This window comes from Salarias fasciatus, chromosome 2 (genome assembly GCF_902148845.1).
Source record: "Salarias fasciatus chromosome 2, fSalaFa1.1, whole genome shotgun sequence".
Taxonomy (NCBI): domain Eukaryota; kingdom Metazoa; phylum Chordata; class Actinopteri; order Blenniiformes; family Blenniidae; genus Salarias; species Salarias fasciatus.
Window position 1 is genome coordinate 5,810,033 of NC_043746.1, and position 16,759 is coordinate 5,826,791.

General features: G+C 48.3%; 3 protein-coding genes across 4 annotated transcripts; all 3 read right to left on the bottom strand.

The window, feature by feature from the left end:
* Positions 1 to 452: 452 nt before the first annotated feature.
* Positions 453 to 3,187, bottom strand: cxxc5b (CXXC finger protein 5b). Of its 2 annotated transcripts, none has more exons than XM_030103372.1 (2): positions 2,966 to 3,187; positions 453 to 2,139 (listed from the first exon to the last, which is right to left on the bottom strand). In XM_030103372.1, the coding sequence occupies exon 2, from the start codon at positions 1,939 to 1,941 to the stop codon at positions 1,042 to 1,044; it is 900 nt and encodes a 299-aa protein (XP_029959232.1). In that variant the 5' UTR covers positions 1,942 to 2,139; positions 2,966 to 3,187; the 3' UTR covers positions 453 to 1,041. The 2 variants fall into 2 exon arrangements, with proteins under 2 accessions (XP_029959232.1, XP_029959240.1); XM_030103380.1 differs by lacking the exon at positions 2,966 to 3,187 and adding an exon at positions 2,741 to 2,890.
* A 1,519-nt stretch (positions 3,188 to 4,706) lies between these two features.
* On the bottom strand, positions 4,707 to 7,365 carry zgc:110843 (CDGSH iron-sulfur domain-containing protein 1). The gene is made up of 3 exons (XM_030103401.1): positions 7,171 to 7,365; positions 5,939 to 6,141; positions 4,707 to 5,485 (listed from the first exon to the last, which is right to left on the bottom strand). The coding sequence occupies exons 1-3, from the start codon at positions 7,241 to 7,243 to the stop codon at positions 5,396 to 5,398; spliced, it is 366 nt and encodes a 121-aa protein (XP_029959261.1). The 5' UTR covers positions 7,244 to 7,365; the 3' UTR covers positions 4,707 to 5,395.
* A 1,545-nt stretch (positions 7,366 to 8,910) lies between these two features.
* Positions 8,911 to 16,150, bottom strand: ube2d2 (ubiquitin-conjugating enzyme E2D 2 (UBC4/5 homolog, yeast)). Its single transcript, XM_030103388.1, has 7 exons — positions 15,838 to 16,150; positions 14,214 to 14,277; positions 11,513 to 11,544; positions 10,736 to 10,813; positions 10,470 to 10,575; positions 10,173 to 10,266; positions 8,911 to 9,715 (listed from the first exon to the last, which is right to left on the bottom strand). The coding sequence occupies exons 1-7, from the start codon at positions 15,859 to 15,861 to the stop codon at positions 9,670 to 9,672; spliced, it is 444 nt and encodes a 147-aa protein (XP_029959248.1). The 5' UTR covers positions 15,862 to 16,150; the 3' UTR covers positions 8,911 to 9,669.
* Positions 16,151 to 16,759: the final 609 nt, after the last annotated feature.

Genomic DNA, 16,759 nt, shown 5'->3' on the forward strand with positions numbered 1-16,759 from the left:
CCACCCTGTAGCCCTCGGTCCAGCTGGCTGTGTGTTTGGTTTTAAAATGTGAATGTGTGTGTGTGTGTGTGTGTCACTGCGTGGGATATAATACTTGCGGAAAGAGAAGAGAAAACGTGGGGTGAAATTGCGTCAGTGCGTGAAGGAGGAGAGAGCGTTGTGTGATTGTGTGTGCGCGTCGGGCTAGGTGTGCGCCGGACTTGCCAAGGCGGCGTGTAGGTGTGTTTGTGTGTGCGCGTCTGTGGGGTTGCGATAAGGCTCTCAGCCACACCATTAGGTGACTCATAATCCACACAACCTCGCACGTGCACGTGCACAAGCCAACGCGAGCGGGAACGCGGGCGCAAACACGCTCACGCACACACACACACACACCCAATTAGAACGGACGGTGTGTGTGTGCGTGTGTGTGTGCGCACACGGGGATGTAGCACAGACCTTGTAGACGAGTGCGCATGGCAAATTTCTTTTATTTCAAAAGGGCAAACAGAGCTATACAGTACAAGTTGCACATGAAATAATTTAGCCGAGGCTGAACTCATTCATTTCTTACTGATGCAGTGACGTCAGAACAACAGAAACAAAACTCCCCATGAGAAACGAAACATCTGGCTCCTTCTTATGTTGAAGCACAATACAGCCAACCTGGAAAGCAATGTAAAAAAAAAAATAATAATAATAAAGAAGAAGAAGAAGAAGAGGACATAATGTTTTCCAGATATTTACAGTCTATTTACAGCATTTTTGTTGTCATCTAAATATTGACACACATTGGTATCCTTCTTTCTCTCCTCTCCAATTCACTGATTGTCAAAAGAAAGGATGGGAACGAGTGTGGACATTCTTTAACGGAGCTGCAGCTCCTCGCTAGACACCTGATCCGCAGATCTCTCAGCCACCGTCCCAGCGTGTTGACGTAGTGTCCCGTTGTGTTTTGTTTTGTTTGTTTGTTTTGTTTTTTTTTTTTTTTCTTAAAACTGCAGCTCCTCAACAATCATCCAACCAGGATCCTCTGACAAAATGCTGCCGCCACAAACATTACTATCCGTCCAAGGCTCCGTTGCTCCTCTCCTGCGCCAGGCCCAAAGTGAAGTCGGACCCCCTCAGGTCGAAGCCCGACACTCTGCTCTCGAACCCGGGCCCACCCGGCTTCCTCTTCAGCTCCTCGCACTTCCTGTATTTACAGATCTGGTGTCCCCTCTTGCGGTTGCGACAGCTGCTGCACTGTTCGCAGTTCGTCTGACGCCTGCACGGCACGCACTCCCCGCACCGCTTCCTCTTCCTCCGGCCGCCGCCGCCGCCGCCCAGCGAGCCCGGGGAGTAGCCCTCGGCCACCAGCCCCTCTATGCTCTCCGCTCCCACGGCCGTGCTCCGCCAGTGGCCTCCCCCCATCTGGAAGCCCGCCAGAGGGAACAGGGCCGGGCTGAAGGGGAACCAGGCGCCCAGGAAAGGCTGGAAGTCGGCGCCGCATCCGGAGGAGTCCTCCTCCTCCTCCTCGGGCCCCGATCCGCCCGCCTCCCCGTCGCCCTTCGCCACCTTGGCCTCCGCCGCCGCCTCCTTCTTGGCCGGCTGGCTGCTGGGGGCGCCCAGGCTGGCCTGCTCCGTGGCGGCGGGGGTGAGGGCCAGCAGCCCGGCGCGCATCAGCAGCTCTGCGGCGTGGGCCAGGTGCAGCCCGCTGGGCGACTCGAACATGTCTGGCCAGGAGGAGGGGGCCCGGCGGGGCTTGGCGTGGCCGGGCTGGGCGGCCCGCTGCTGGCCCGGGGAGGGCTGGATCAGGCCTTTAACATCCACGGCCGGGGAAGGGGTGGAGATGTAATGGGAGAGGCTGTAGGGGTGGCTGGAGCGCTTCAGGCTGGGTCTCAGCGGCTCATTGGGGATTTTAGCGCTGCTGTGGGCCTGATCAGGGGAGGAAGGGCCAGCGATGTCTACCGCGGTGGACATAGCCGTGGCTAGGTACGGAGGGGAGGGGGGGGGGCGTCTGTCCTTGTTTGTGTGCGTTTGGGAGGAGAGGTGAGGGAGAAGGGGGATCGTAGCCGACGCGGGGTTGACAACCGTCCTGCTGTTACTTCAGCCAAAATGGCAAGCCTTGGCCTGAGTCCCTATTCCCATTCTCTGCAGCAGCCTCAGAGTCCTGGAGAGCTGGAAATGAATAGGGGATGAAGACAGGAAGGTTAAGAATAGAAATGTTGGAGAGACAAATCCAGAAAGAGAGTAAACAGGGCCGATCAGACAGGAGAGACGTTTCCTCGGCCGGAGCCGTAAACCCGTCAGACGCTCTGCGGCCTCACGGAACATATAACCTATATATATGTTTGGGAATCAAACTGCGGGAACACAGGCTGCTCAGACCCGTGTGTGTGTGCCACCGCGTGCCGTGCCAATGATTTCCGCATACAGGAGGCAGTATCCCTTTAAGAATTTCACGGTATATCAATGCAATCAATAACAGAGCGACAACAATATGCAAAGATATGCGCATATGCGCAGGTCAAATGTGGAGCGCGCTTTTCAAATACATTTTGACGACTGCTGTTATGTGTGCCAGCCAAAGCTTAAGCTCACCAGGGGAAGACTAAACACGGGACCGTAAAAAAAAAACAGGCTGTCTTTTGTCTGGTATCGACGACGAGGAGCGAGGTGCGCAACGATGCGGTTGCTGTGGATAAAAAAAGACCAGGCTATATTCCGCGATCGCATTTTGTGGAAAAACTACACCGCGGATCAAACACGGGACACGTACCGTGTACCGGGATGGGTGCGGGAGCCGTTCGGCGGATCGATCGCGGTGCCGGATCGATCGTTGGAGCGTGATCGAGGTTACCTAAGACGGCGGTGCTCGACGGACGCCACGGCGAGCTGACCACAGTCCGAGTGGTCGCTGCGACACGGCGCCGCGCGCAGCAAAAGGCGACAAAACGGCGCGGCGAAAACCAACAGGAAGTGTGGACAAAACGCTCGCGCTTACCTTCCCGACGCGAGCCCGACTCCCCCCGTCAAAGATATGATGAAGACATGAACTAATGGCGTGCTGATTGTAGCGTATATGGACGGCGGAGCTGCCGATTCCTCCTCCACCTCTCCGTCCCGGAGGGTCTGCAAACACTCTGCACGGAATTTGGGGGCGTCGCTCAAAATGCGAAGTGGACTCTGCAGTCGAGGCTGTGGTGGTCAGAGCGACCCCGGAACAGCGTGCAGCCAGAGGAGAGGGGCAGATTAGAGCCAGCAGCCTCCATCAGTCCAGATCAGCGGCAGCAGCAGTGGAGTCTGGAGGGTGGAGGGTGGAGGGTGGAGGCTGGACCCCCCCCCATCAGCACACCCAGCACACCCAGTGCCCCCACTGCACCCACTACACCCAGATCCCCTGGTCCCCGTCAGCACGACAACACGTGGATGGCACAAATAATGTCAGAAAGAGCAGAAAAATCAAACATAATGCAAAGATCAACCTTCCCCTCCTTTACATAACGACTGAGTGAAGGGTTTATTAATAAGGAGGAAGTCTATTTATAATACTGTAGCTATTAAACAAATATAGAAGCTGATTGAAGAGAATAACATGGAATAGAACATCTGAAGAGGGGAGGATAGCTCTATCCATCCATCTTTAAAGGGTATACTCACTGTTGGATGTCTACATCTGTATAATTAGGCTCTCTGCTGAGTAAAAGCAACATTACTAACCTGGAATAACCTGGAGTACCACTAAAAATATGACATTCCACACATTATTTTTAGATAGTAATGTGTAAATACATACTAGTTTTGAATAAATATTGTCATTTTACCACATAAACATTACAAATCGGCTTTTTTCTGTGTAAAAGCAGCAGTGCTCCTCTGTAATCCCACTGAAAACATGAGCATAGAGATTATAATTATTCCTATACAAACATAAAAACCAAAAAAATTGAGAAAATAATTGTACATGTGTAATCTATTTTTCTAATTAATGTTTATCCAGGTGGTTAATTGATGTGTGTGTTGCTCAGCAGTTATGAACAGAAAGACAAAACCAGCCACAAGGCATAAACAACACATGTCTTTGAAAATATTAAAAAAAAAAAAAGTTTTGACCAACTGGCCCACATAAACATGATGTTAGCAGACAGACAGTGTGTGTTTTGAGGTGGCGTAAACAGTGTGTGTGAGCGTGTGTGTGCTGGAGGTGACTCCTCACGCGGGGACGGCGGAGTCCACTCCACCTCTTCTGAGAGTCCTCCGCTGCATCTGGCACGCAGCCAGCTACCTCGTGCGTGTGCGTGCGTGTCTGTGCGCGTGTCACTATGGGAGCAGGGGCCCACCGTACACTCGCGTGCACTCAGCAGCGTCTGGCCCGGCCGATCCGTGTAAACACAGCGTCTTCTAGCGGTCAGCGCGGAAACTGCCGCGTCTTAAAATGGCCACTGGTGTTTCAGTGGACACTGCAGCACGGCAGCCCCCCTCAACCGAGGCCCCTCACACACACACACACACACACACACTGATCCCACTGCAGTCCCCACACACACTGTGTGCTCATTATCCCCGTCCACTGTTAATCCACGAACACACCGCTCTGCAGCCTGCAAGCGAGGAGAAGCCGCCGAGCGGAGCGCACGCCGCTTCGTAGGCAAACAGACGCATCCCGGCGAGGCCCTCAGGGTGACCCCCGCCCTCCCCCCCGGCGTGACCCCCGCCGTGACAAATCACCCAACAGGAGCCACACATGTGATCACTGAACAAGTTTTTATTCACAATATACAGGATGAGTGACTCATCAGAACACACACGCAGCCAGTAGAAAATAAATCTGACAGGAAAGCAAAATATAGTCTCTATAAGCAGAATCAGCGGCTATGAACGCAGCAGCACTTTCATCACATTTCATTTAAGACAAACTTTTGTTCCCCCTGACTGAGCAGCAGAAAAAGAAAAAAAAAAAAAATCATACAATCTGACACCGATATGGGTAATGAGTGGTTTTTGATGGGCTCCAGATTTAAATACAAGGCTGATGAACCTGTAACCGGACTGACGGCGTGACGCCCGGCGCCGCCTTTCAACCACCTGCTCCACACCTGCAGAGATGGAGACACGGGCGGGGCCAGGCGTGGAGGCACGACGGCGGCCCGGCGGAATCCAGTCCAGAGAGGAACTCCTCCATGATGCCTCCACGTCTCAGCGACTGTCTCCTCCTCAACCTGTCCCCGTGTGACCTCTCCTTTCCTTTCCCTTCCTGCCTTCACACCGGGCGTGGACACAAAGTGGAATGTGTGAAATTTCTTAATTTAAAGTATCGGTGGTTTGTTTTGGCTGCATCGGTTTAATACTGTAACCATCAGGGTGGCGGCGCGATGGCGACGGCGAACGATTGGGGAGGAGAGAGAAGTCAGAGGGAAGGCGGAGCTGGGCGGCGTTAGGCGTCTCTCTTCTTGATGATGAGCGGCCCGACGTTGTCGCCCGTCTCCTCGTTGTGTTTGGTGTGGCTGCCGTCACAGAGGGGGAACTGCCAGGAGGACACAGCGTTACAGCGCGTACGGTTCCAGATCACAGTTTAACGGATTAATATGAAACCTCTGAAGGGCTGGAAGTTGCTTTTGTTTGATCGGATTCGTAACATTCACTTCCCACTGCGTGTGCGACCTAACATGACCTTACTGACTCAGTGCAAGCATCCAGGCTGGACATGTGGCATGTGACTACGCAGATCCTAAAGAAAACTGATTATTTTCTATATTTGTGGCCCAATCTCATCAGCTGTATACTGAAATTATAAAGACTGATTGTTAAATGTTACTTTTCCAGAATCTGAAACAAACAAGGTTTTCAGAGGAGGGTGCACAAGGAGAAAGAAGCTAAGAAAGCCTTCTTTCAAAAAAAAAACAAACAAAAAAACATTCATGTTCATGTTCCATGAACAGGTTTTTATGCAGATGTGACTGAATGCCTCAGGCCTGACCTTCTTGGACTTCCAGCAGCGGCAGTACACCGCCTTGGTGCCGATGTCCTCCATGTCGAAGCTGTGCACCACTTTGGGACTGTCTTTGCTGATGGTCGTGTTCACCTGGCCCGATTTACAGCTCCGCCCCTTCAGGTAGTGGCTGACCAGGAACCCTCCGGCGGCGGCGACCACGGCCACGGGCACCGCGACCAGCAGATGCTCTGGAGAGAGGAGCGCACTGTGAGGCCGGTGATACAGAATTCACAGGTTTTTTTTTACACGGCATTAAGTTGACACATTTTGCTCGTACATCTTTTTCCTGTAAATATAGACATTTTCTTCATGTATACTCTCACCACAGGAGATAAAAAAAAGTTGAACTTCGAATCTAAAGGCTGCTATGGCACTATTTTACTGTCCTGGCAGGCTCAAGACGTAAAGGGACTGCACGAGGCCCCTGAGATAAACGTGTTTGACACCCTGGATTAAAGGTACCATATGTCAGACCCATTTATTGCAGTGATTGTGCACTAGGGGGCACTGTAACTGTAAGTCTTCAGTGCAGCAATGGAGTTGAGGAATCTAACCTTAAAACAAATTCCTCCATCTAAGTAGGTATGTTCTGCATATTCAGGGTCTATCATAAGAAGTTTGTTCACAATACACCAGGTTTCTGTTGCTCAGCGGCTTTTCCTTCAACCCGCAGGCTGAGAAACTGCCCATTTTCAGTGAGGCACAGGAGGAGGATTATCTGCGGAGGTCCATTGAGGATCACATGATGTGGAGGTCTGAGACTGAGGAACAGAGGCCCTGCTGTCAGACCAGATCAGCAACTTCTGTGATTAGCTGCTTCGTTAGAGCGGCAAAGAGCCAAGACACAGGCAGTCAGAGGCAGGGAGGCAGACCCCTGCTGGAGGTGGAGGGTCGCCTCCATACTTGGCTCCAGCTGATGAGTTCAGACTATCTGAGTCCTTCTAAAGTTGGAAACACAATCCCGGTCCAAGAGATCCAGCTGACAGGCGGGTGAGCTAGCTAAACTGCGCGTAGCTTTATCAGAACCAGATGGATTTAGCTTAGCAGATAAGTCAAAATCATCATTCGTTTCCCATGTTTTATTCAGCGTGTGCACCAAAAATCTGCAGGCAGCCGCAAAGTGAACACCTGCTGTCACGTAAGACGTCAGATTCCCAACTTCACACTCATAAAACACCGTTTAGCGTTAATCTGGCCGCTCGGCTACGTTACGTTACCTTTGGTAAACCTAAGTCCCGAGCCGGAGAGCGGGGGCATGTGAGGCACGGCAGGCAGGCTCGGGGTTGCCATGTTTCCTCTGGACGGTCTGTTGTTTGTGATCAACGGTCCGCGGCGGCGGCGGCAAGGTCAACCGAGGAGCTTATCTGAACTCTGCTCGCTCCGGCGAGGCGACGCTGCGCACGTCGTCACCGCGCCGCAGCCAATCAGAGCGGAGGAGTGAGACGAAGACCCGTCGACACAAGAGGAAGCACCCCGATAGCACTTCCGGCTTGGCTTCACCGCTGGGAAGCTGGTTGGTCTCAGAAGTGACACATTTTAACAGAATAAACCAACATTTTGGAAGAGTTGGAGCATCTCTTATCGAAACACTATGACTGCCACGTGAGGACATGATAATAGCTACCCCGGATGGACACAGCGGTCCGTTAACCGGGCAACGCTTCCGCCAAGGGGGATTTATCTTGCTTTCATTCATCTTTGATAATGTAAGTTATATGAATCAACTTTGTGTTACTATTATGAAATGTTCGTAATATAACGAGAATAATGACAACCAATAAAACAACTCCTCTTCAGATAGTATGGTAACGTTACCCCCAAACTAATGCACTAAAACAGAAGTATTTAAGATACCCAAGTGACAATGAGTGCCCTTAAGTTTCTTTTATTTAAAATCCAAAGGTACATTTAAGCCTCTAAATTCACGTAAAATGAGGACATTAAATAGATTATTTCACTTCATCTTTATTTGAAGATTGAGAATTGGTCGTTCGAAAAAAGAAGTACGGTATAATTGTATTATTTGCTCATGAATGGAATTGACATTTCCAGAGCTTTATTTCAAAAACACAAACAGAAGACAATGAAACATAAGGCTTTGAAGTTCCTCTGGAGCAACCAGTACTTAGAATATAAAATCATTTTCACAGTATCAAATATGATATTCAATGTACCTAAAGGAACCACAAGAGGGCGACAAAGCGATCAGCAGATGACGGTCTAAAATTATTCCAGCTGACTGTTGAAACCCTTGAAAAAAACATGAAATTAAACATTTTCCATCTTTAATATTCACTAAGAACGGTTTGGAAGCCAATCAAGATGTCAGATCATGTTACAGTATGCAGTAAAATCTGGTTGTTGGAGTGAAATTGGCTGTGAGGTGCATTACAAATGTGACCCGTCTGGGTTCGTCTCGTCCCTGTGTCCGTCCTGTCCTCTCGAAAAGGACCCGAGAATGAGTCGACACAGGAGTCTGGGGTTTTTATTACACAGTTTAATCAACACACAAAGCTCAACGAGCCTCTCAGGTAATTCAATATACAGAGGTTTTGTGCAAGAAGAGTGGGTTCTCCTCGCACCCAGAGCCCAAGCCAGTCCCATAGCCTTTTAAGATGTTAGCCTCTAATTTAACAATAGCAGAAAAAAAGAAAAGAAAAAAAGCAACCTAAATAATAGAATTATGGGGGTGGGGAATAAAAACACAGGTTAAACTAAGAAAAAAAATAAAATGCTTAAATACCTGGTCCAGAACCTCCACTTTGTGAATAAAGAAAGTGTGGTGGGGGGGGGCGGGGGTGACATGGGGTTACAGTTGTGCGTGCATGTGTGTTTGTGTGTGTGTACAAAGGGGTCAACTGGGGTGACGGGTGGGGGGTTGGGGAGGGGCAGGAATGAGGAGCAGGAGGTGGTGCGGGGGGGTAAATTCAAGTCCTTTCATAGAATAGATCAGAAGACCGAAGTAGGCCATGTGCATTTTTTTCCTCTTTTTCTTTTTTCTTTTTTTTTTTTAAACACAACCGGCGATGATTTCTTTAAAGTTTTTATTTATCGTATAAAACACAGAGTGCCCTTTTGTCTCGCGTGCCAAGACTGCTTTCCTGTATTGTCACCTCGACGGATGGAAAGCACGAGGCCAACAAAACAAGAAAGGGTGCAGAGTGTAAAAATCCCTCCATCTTATTGTCCCCCCCCCCCTCCCCCCTCGACGGAATAAAAGGTAAACAAAGAAACGAAAATAGGTCCCCTCCAAAGCTTTACAGACGCTCAAAGGAATGGTTTCAGTGATGGTGGGTGAGGGAGAGGGCGTGTTGGGGGAGGGGGGGGGGACGGCCCGACCTGCTCGGTGGTGAAATGAGACGGAACTCAGGACGAGGTGGGGAGGGGGAGGGGGAGGGGGGAGGAGACGGTTTTACCATTGCAAGTTGACATTATGTACACTGGAGGATGGGCGGGGCGGGGCGGGGCGGGGGGGGGGGACTGAGAGGCAGGAGGAGCAGGGGAGGGGGGGCAGAGGGAGTTTTACAGGTACTCTGGTGAAGGGGAGGCGTGGCTCAAAGAAAGCACTCCAATGGAAACCAACAAGATCTTGTTTTAAACTTTTCATTTGTTTGTCTGTTTTTTTTTTTTGTTTGTTTTGTTTTATTTTCTCTTTACGTCTGAAGCTCCCCTAACCTTACGTCGTAGAGGTGGTTGGCCGTGTTTCTACTCCAACACTACATTGCATACTTTTGTGTCCATTCCCGAGCTATTTTGTTGTACCTGCAGAGACGGAGAGCAGACGAGAGCGAGCGTGAGTAAACACACCGTTACAACTGAGATCAACAATATAATAATACACACTCTCACACACAACAGGGCGGTTACTTGCGTCTCCAGGGTTTGACAATAAACAAGACTGCATTCAATGTTTTACCACCTCATGCATGAAGTTCACCTGCATCTTCTGGATGTTTTCATCAAGTTTCACACAAACAACTCCATGAAATGAGTATTTACAATTTCAAATTCTGGAAACTCTCCAAAGATTCACTGCTACTGTTTAATGAAGTGTTGAGCCTCTGAACACATTTCCTTCAGTGTAGCTGTCACTTCCTGAGGACTGATTGGTGTTTATCAGGGAGCTGGTCACTGTCTGGTCCTGGGTAAATACTTTACAGTGTGTGTGTGTGTGTGTGTGTGTGTGTGTGTGTGTGTGTGTGTGTGTGCGAGAGCTTACTTTTCCCTGTCCGTCTTGTAGATGCGGGCGATCTCGGGTACTAAGGGGTCGTCCGGGTTTGGGTCGCACAGCAGAGAGCAGATGGACAGGAGAACTGAAGCGGAGACAGAAGACGGGAGTTTAGAGAAGACTGGACGACGTGTTTATCGCGGCACGAAGCCGGATCTCATCGACGTGGCGTGCCCTGTAATGACCCCACTACTGCACTCAGAGGCCACGTTTTAGACGTAAACATCGACGAAGCATGATCTGATTCCAGACGCCGAGCCCGCAGGCGGCGGGGAGAAAGAAGCCCACCTTTGGAGATGGTGAGAGCCGGAGACCACTGTGACCGCAGGATGTCAAGACAAATGCTGCCGTTGCTGTTGATATTTGGGTGGTAGATTCTTGTGGTAAACGCGACCTGGAGGGAGTGAATGGAAACAGCATGCGGTGGGAGGGAGGAGAGACGGGGTCAGGAACAAAGGCACGCTCAGCTTTAGCCTTACAGACGTGCTTCCAGAGGCTCCATGTCGGCTTGTGTTTATTGCGTGTAAGTGTGTGTGTGTGTGTGTTCTGCTTACCTTTGGCGGTTTGAAGGGGTAATCTGTGGGGAAGTGTATGGTCAAGAAGAAAACCCCGCTCTGGTAAGGACTGTCGTTCTGATGCGGACAGAAAAAACAAGGATCAGTCACAAGATGGAGGCGAAAAATGAAAAATCATTCCATTCAGGAGTTTAGAAAATGCAGGTGAATAAACTGCTTCAACATGTATCATATGAGCATCCACAGACATGCTAACCACTAGCTAGATGAAATTAAATAACTGGTAACTCTTCACAGTCTGAAACTGTCTAATTGGCCGTCAGTTAACTGCAATTTGCCCAACTAATCCAATGATATCACTGTTCTTCTTAAGTGAGGAGTGTTCAATGTTTAGGATCAATTCTGGAGCAAAATGCAGTAAAATATGCAGAACACTTCTCCTCGGTTTGCTTGGGGGGTTGCTGGATCAGACTGGAGCCTCTTCAGGTGCGGTTTTGGTCCAACAAACTAATGTCTGACGCCCCTGGTTTGAACAATGAATAGTTTCACCCAAAAAAGAGTTGACCTGATTTTTTGGGTTTTTGATTCCTTTTTAATGGATCCAGACTTTAACCGAGCACACATTGGTAGATGAGCAATAGTGTGTGTGGATTTCGCCTGGTCAATAAACCTTCCTTATTATTCTGCACCAGTTTGAGTAATTTGAGAATTGGGAGGAGTTAAGAGAGTTTTTTTTTTTTTTTTTAATTCTTGGAATTTCCATTTATAACTGGAGCTAAACATTACAATCGCATCCATAACGGAGCGGATACTTACAGGTCCCATTATTGTGGCTTGCCAGTGAAACACTGCAACACAAAGCAGAGAAATTGGTTATGAAACAATCCCAACACAATGTGTGCTGGAGGACGTGTCAGAATAAATAATGCCACATGAAGTGCGCCTGTTTGTTTGTGCAGTTGAGTAACAGACCCTTACATAAAGTGCAACTGAGGACAACACATTCCTGGAAATAAGTTATTTGGGAGGAAAAAAAGGAAGGAAAAAAAAAAAAGAGGAGGAGAGTTGTGTGATGGCTGGGAGTCATGCTCGCATCGCAGCAAGAGCGCAGAAACCGCCGGCTGGGATCGATGGGGAGAACTGAAACCTGTCCGAGTCGAGGCATCCTGCGGAGGTCTGAGAACCAACGTCACTCTGGGAGAAACTGCTGGGAAACCACTGCAATTACATGTCAGCAGAGAGAGAACTCTGGTAGTTTATAGTAAGGGTGGTTTGTTTGATGTCGGATGGCAGGAAGCGACGTGTGCAGAGCCTCCGATTCTTCACACGTTGATTCTGAGCTGAAAGGTGTCGGAGCCGTGCTGAAAACGCACCAACAGGACGACCCCGGGCTCTGGGTGCTGATCACCAGCGGATCCCTTTTCTGGATAAAGATAAAAATCTGGAGACTTCTGAGAATTTGTGGGCTGCGATGAGAAAGAGAGCGAGCCGTGTTTGGGTTTGACCTAACTCCTCACGGCTCACACTTCATCAACTTCACCTGAAACGCTCCGGCAACAGGAAGACACACCTGCACGGCGACACTGAACACTTTCTAAACCTGTTTACTGATCACAACCAGATAACGCCCACATCCCCCGAAAGGTAACGCCAGCGCACGTAAGTACAACCAGATGTGATCCCATGTGGATAAAAACAGCCCAGTTCAACATGTACAGATGAATACATGCACATTCTCAGCCGGTTTGTACTAAATGGTGCAAACGTTATGTGTGCAATGCTATACTATATGCATACTACGCTATATTGCAATCTGCACCACAAGATGGTGTACTGAGTCACTGCAGTGTTTAGTCTGAAGGGGGAAAAAGAAGAAGAAGGAGCAGGTTCGACGGTGGCCTGTTTGGAAAAAGCACAGACTGCAACCCCACAATCACACAACTCCAACATGCAGCACTTTAACCTCTCCACATGAGCTCCACTCTGTCTGCCACAATGGAAGCTCCTCACGGATCAATGGCAGAGGAAAATTAGATCAGACCGGCCTTTTAATAGAAGCACAGCAGGTTTAAGTAGCACAAACAGGTCTGACTTCACTTGTTTGAATCTATTTCGACATCTCCAAGAATGCTTCAGCAGAGTTACCACAAACAAGGAAGTGACAGCAGCCAAACTGATGCAACAGCAAATAAATAATCAATCATCTAACCACTTTGAATGATCTGCAGGGGAACCGCTGACGTGATTTCATGCTGCGTTCGGATTCTGCTGCCATGTAAACGCTGCGGCTGCATTATCAGGGTGGAAAGACAAGGCGTGAAGACGTGCGTCTGCGTATGGACAGACGGCACATTGGTCGACATTTCCCCGCTTTTCTGGAACTCGGGTGCGTCACGTGACGTTTCAGTGTCATGGTCGGTAGAATCTAAGGACCTTCTGACATAATCTCAAATAAAAACACTGAGCTGAGCTGAAAGTCTTCAGTATTTACACTGACAACAGACACAAAGCCATCATATTTAAGGACCTCCATTCTGATGATCACCCACACGCTAACCTTTTCATTAAAATATAACCTCTATTCTGTCCACATCAATCTGCATGTGTTAACTTTGCAATATTCTACTGTAGAAACAGAGCTCAATAATACTACCTGGGTTCAATTAAAAAATAAAAGGGATGTAAAATATTTGCAGTGATCAGATGTAAATGAAAACGGGCTGAATTAACAAAGAGACTGGTCATCTGTCTTTATGAGATCTGAAATATAGCAATCGAGTAATAAAGCTGTAACAGTGATGAGCCAGACCCTCCACAACAGGTACTCCAGGTATTTCCAGGATCAGCTGCCTCAAAACAACAAAACAAAGCAGGACTTCCTCATTTTAGGGAAATCCACATCATCCACTGACTGATGCTCAGGATTCACAGTCTGTTATGTAAGGCTGCGAAACAAAGAAAATGTGGGCAATTATTTTCATGGAGGATTGTTGAAATACTCAAAAGGACTTTTTCAGAGAATAAAATCAGTGTGAACATTCAGGACCAGCTCCTCTTTAGCTTGGTGCCAAGGGTGTCAAACACGTTTCACTTTAAGGGCCACAAACAGCCATCTTAAGTGGACCCGGTTGGTAAAAAAAACTGCCAAAATCACCTTTCATTTAAAATGTACAGTTTTTCTTTGTTGTGAGTGTATGTAAAGGAAATGTTGATATTTTTGCAAAAACCAAACAATTACTACAGAAAATGACTACAATCTCCTGGTAGAAAAAAATTAAATGTCCCAAAAACCTCTCCTGGGACTGTTGCATCATGCATGCTTTTACAAATTCACCCTGACAGCATGGCTGTGAGACTAATGCTTGCATTGTCTCCGCTACTGTCAAGAAACTTGTTTCAAAAGAAATTAATATTTTGACAATTTGGTTTGGTAGGCCGGATTGGAGCCTGTTTTGGCAAACAGGCCTTATGTCTGACACCCCTGATCTGACGGGACAGAGTTTGCTCGTGAACTTACTGTCATCTCCTACTGGTCCTGCAGAACACTGGGCTGGAGGGTCCCGTGCCAAGTCATTTAACTCCTGCAACCAACAGGAAAAAAGAAAAGAGTTTAGCAGGTAGGCAGAGTGGTGCAGGATGACATGCATTTCATCAAACAGGTAAACAAAGCTGGTTCTGATCATGGCTGCACAAAGATTGGACAGTAAACCTAAAATAGCAAACAGTATTGGGAGGATGACTGCAGATGCATCATTTCACATGAAGGAGCTCTCTGTTTATGGACTGATGTGAAAGGAAGTGCTCCTGAACAATAATCCTGCATTTCCTTATAGCACAACACGACCTTTGATGACTTCACTTACTGTTTTTTATACATATCCATGCATTGCAGACTGTAGCAGCAGCTGCAGTCAAACTGAGATCACAATAAAGAGAGACAACAGAGCCTTTTCTGTAATAACCCTGACGGCCCGGTGCAGTGCCGTTAGCTTAGCTTCATGCTATCCGGCTCACGGGATGTCAAGCACGGTAAACAATGCACAGGCCCGACGATCACAACACATCGCCGGTGAACGGTTACCGGACGAGCCAACTGCGACAAAACAAACCGGGACGTGATGTTAAATCAACGTGAGAGCCGGATTTAAGAAAGGACGGCGGAGCTCGCCTGCTGTCAGCAACGGGATATGAAAGGCGAACAACGCGTGGGGCCTGTTTTTAACCACACTGCTCACACCACGAAACACTCTCCTTCCTCCACCGTAACGCCGATCGCTCACGTTTCTGACGATAATCCATGCGAACGCAAACATCAGCACGTCAGATGTGGAAACCCGGAGGACACAGTTTTACAGAGTAGATTTAGGAAAAATAAAAAAATAAAAACAGGACGAGACACTAGCTAGCTGTAAGCTACATCCATCCTGACCTCTGAGCTGGGACATCTAAACCTCCAGGCGGGGATTTCGTGGGTAAGCTTGATAGTTTCCGATCAAAAACAATAATCAATCGTTACGTGAAATAAGTCCAAGGGTCTCTTTTAATTAAGCTAATGCTAGGTTCACCGCTAGCTAGATAACTTCAAACAGTGAGCCCAGTCAGATTAAGGAAGTGTAATAGGCCATGTTTTTCATTGTTTATAAGTTATGTACACTCTTTAATCTCAGATTTTATGAAATGAAACACTGTTGGTTGTTTTAATGAACAAATATGAATAGTTGGCTTGTCGGAGCCATATCGGAGCTAGCCGAGCAGAAAGTGCTAGCCTGCATCAGCTAACAGCGCTAGCCGTGACAGCCGGAGCTGGATCAAACTGTCGGTTCTGGCCGGTATTAAGTGTCCAGGTGGCAAAGCCGCACATGGCGTGAACTGGTGTGACCCGGCCGGGGGCTGCTCGCCCGGGTGCACGGCCGACCTGGCCCGTCTGAGGCAGCCCCTGAACCGACGAGCGGCGCATTCCTGCTCCCGCTGTCGTCACCCTCTATTCACTGACCGTTACTCCGAGCTCCCGTTATCCGCTCAATATCTTCACGCTGTCGCCACCGAGACCCACACAAAGGGCATTCGTCCACCGGCGGAGCCCCTCAAACTAACGGTAGCTCAAACTGCGAAGCCACGGGCCTCGCCGCTCACTTCCTTACCTTGTGAATTCTTTTCAGAGCCATTGTTGTGCTAGCGCTTCTGTCAGGGAAAACGTGCGGATAAAATGGCGATTGATTTCACTGTCCGTCGATATCACCGGCACCGAGATCTCATAGAACACCGTCACTGTACACACACTTCACCGATCGCTACCAAAGGGAACCAGCGGGGCTGTTTTGAGGCGAAACTGAAAGATAGAGAGGGTAGAACCGCGTTCCTTCCTCCTACTGCAGCGGCTACCAAATCACTGCGGCCTGTGGCTGTCAGCGGCAAGGAGGGCGACTTCCGGCGGAGGACCTTCACAACAAGAGCTGCGACACTGTCTGCATAAGCACACTGCTAGTCAACATAACAGTTAAACGGTGAAACAAATGCTTATTAAGAGAAAGTATACAACTGCAAAAGACCTCTGAGTTCAGTGTATCTCCGTACATTAACATAAAGCGATCACAAGTTACAGACTCGGCCTCAGCCTCTGAAAACCTTGGTCTGGTCCTGGTCAGGGGCGCTCTGGCCTTGGTCTCCGTTAAGGTGGTCTTGAACACAACACTAATTCAAATACTTTACCTTTTTTTTTAAGTCTCAGGGATATTTCCAGTCACAACAAATAAGACCCAAATTCATGCCATTTTCATCAAATAGTATCAGCTGGAAAGTGTGAAACTTACTGAAATTAGTTAGGATCTCACATGTCGTCATTTAGAAAACCCTGAACTTTCTAATTTGATGTCCTAAAAAAGCCTTAACGATGTGCTTTTCTCATCCTGTACACCTCATGATAACAGAGTATTTTTCAGAAAAGTAATGTATTTTTTGAATTGATCATAAGAAACATATGATGGAATTACTCACATGGTCACTTCTACTAAACTCATGGAATATTTACATGTTAGCAAAACATGCTTAAAATCATTTAGTTCA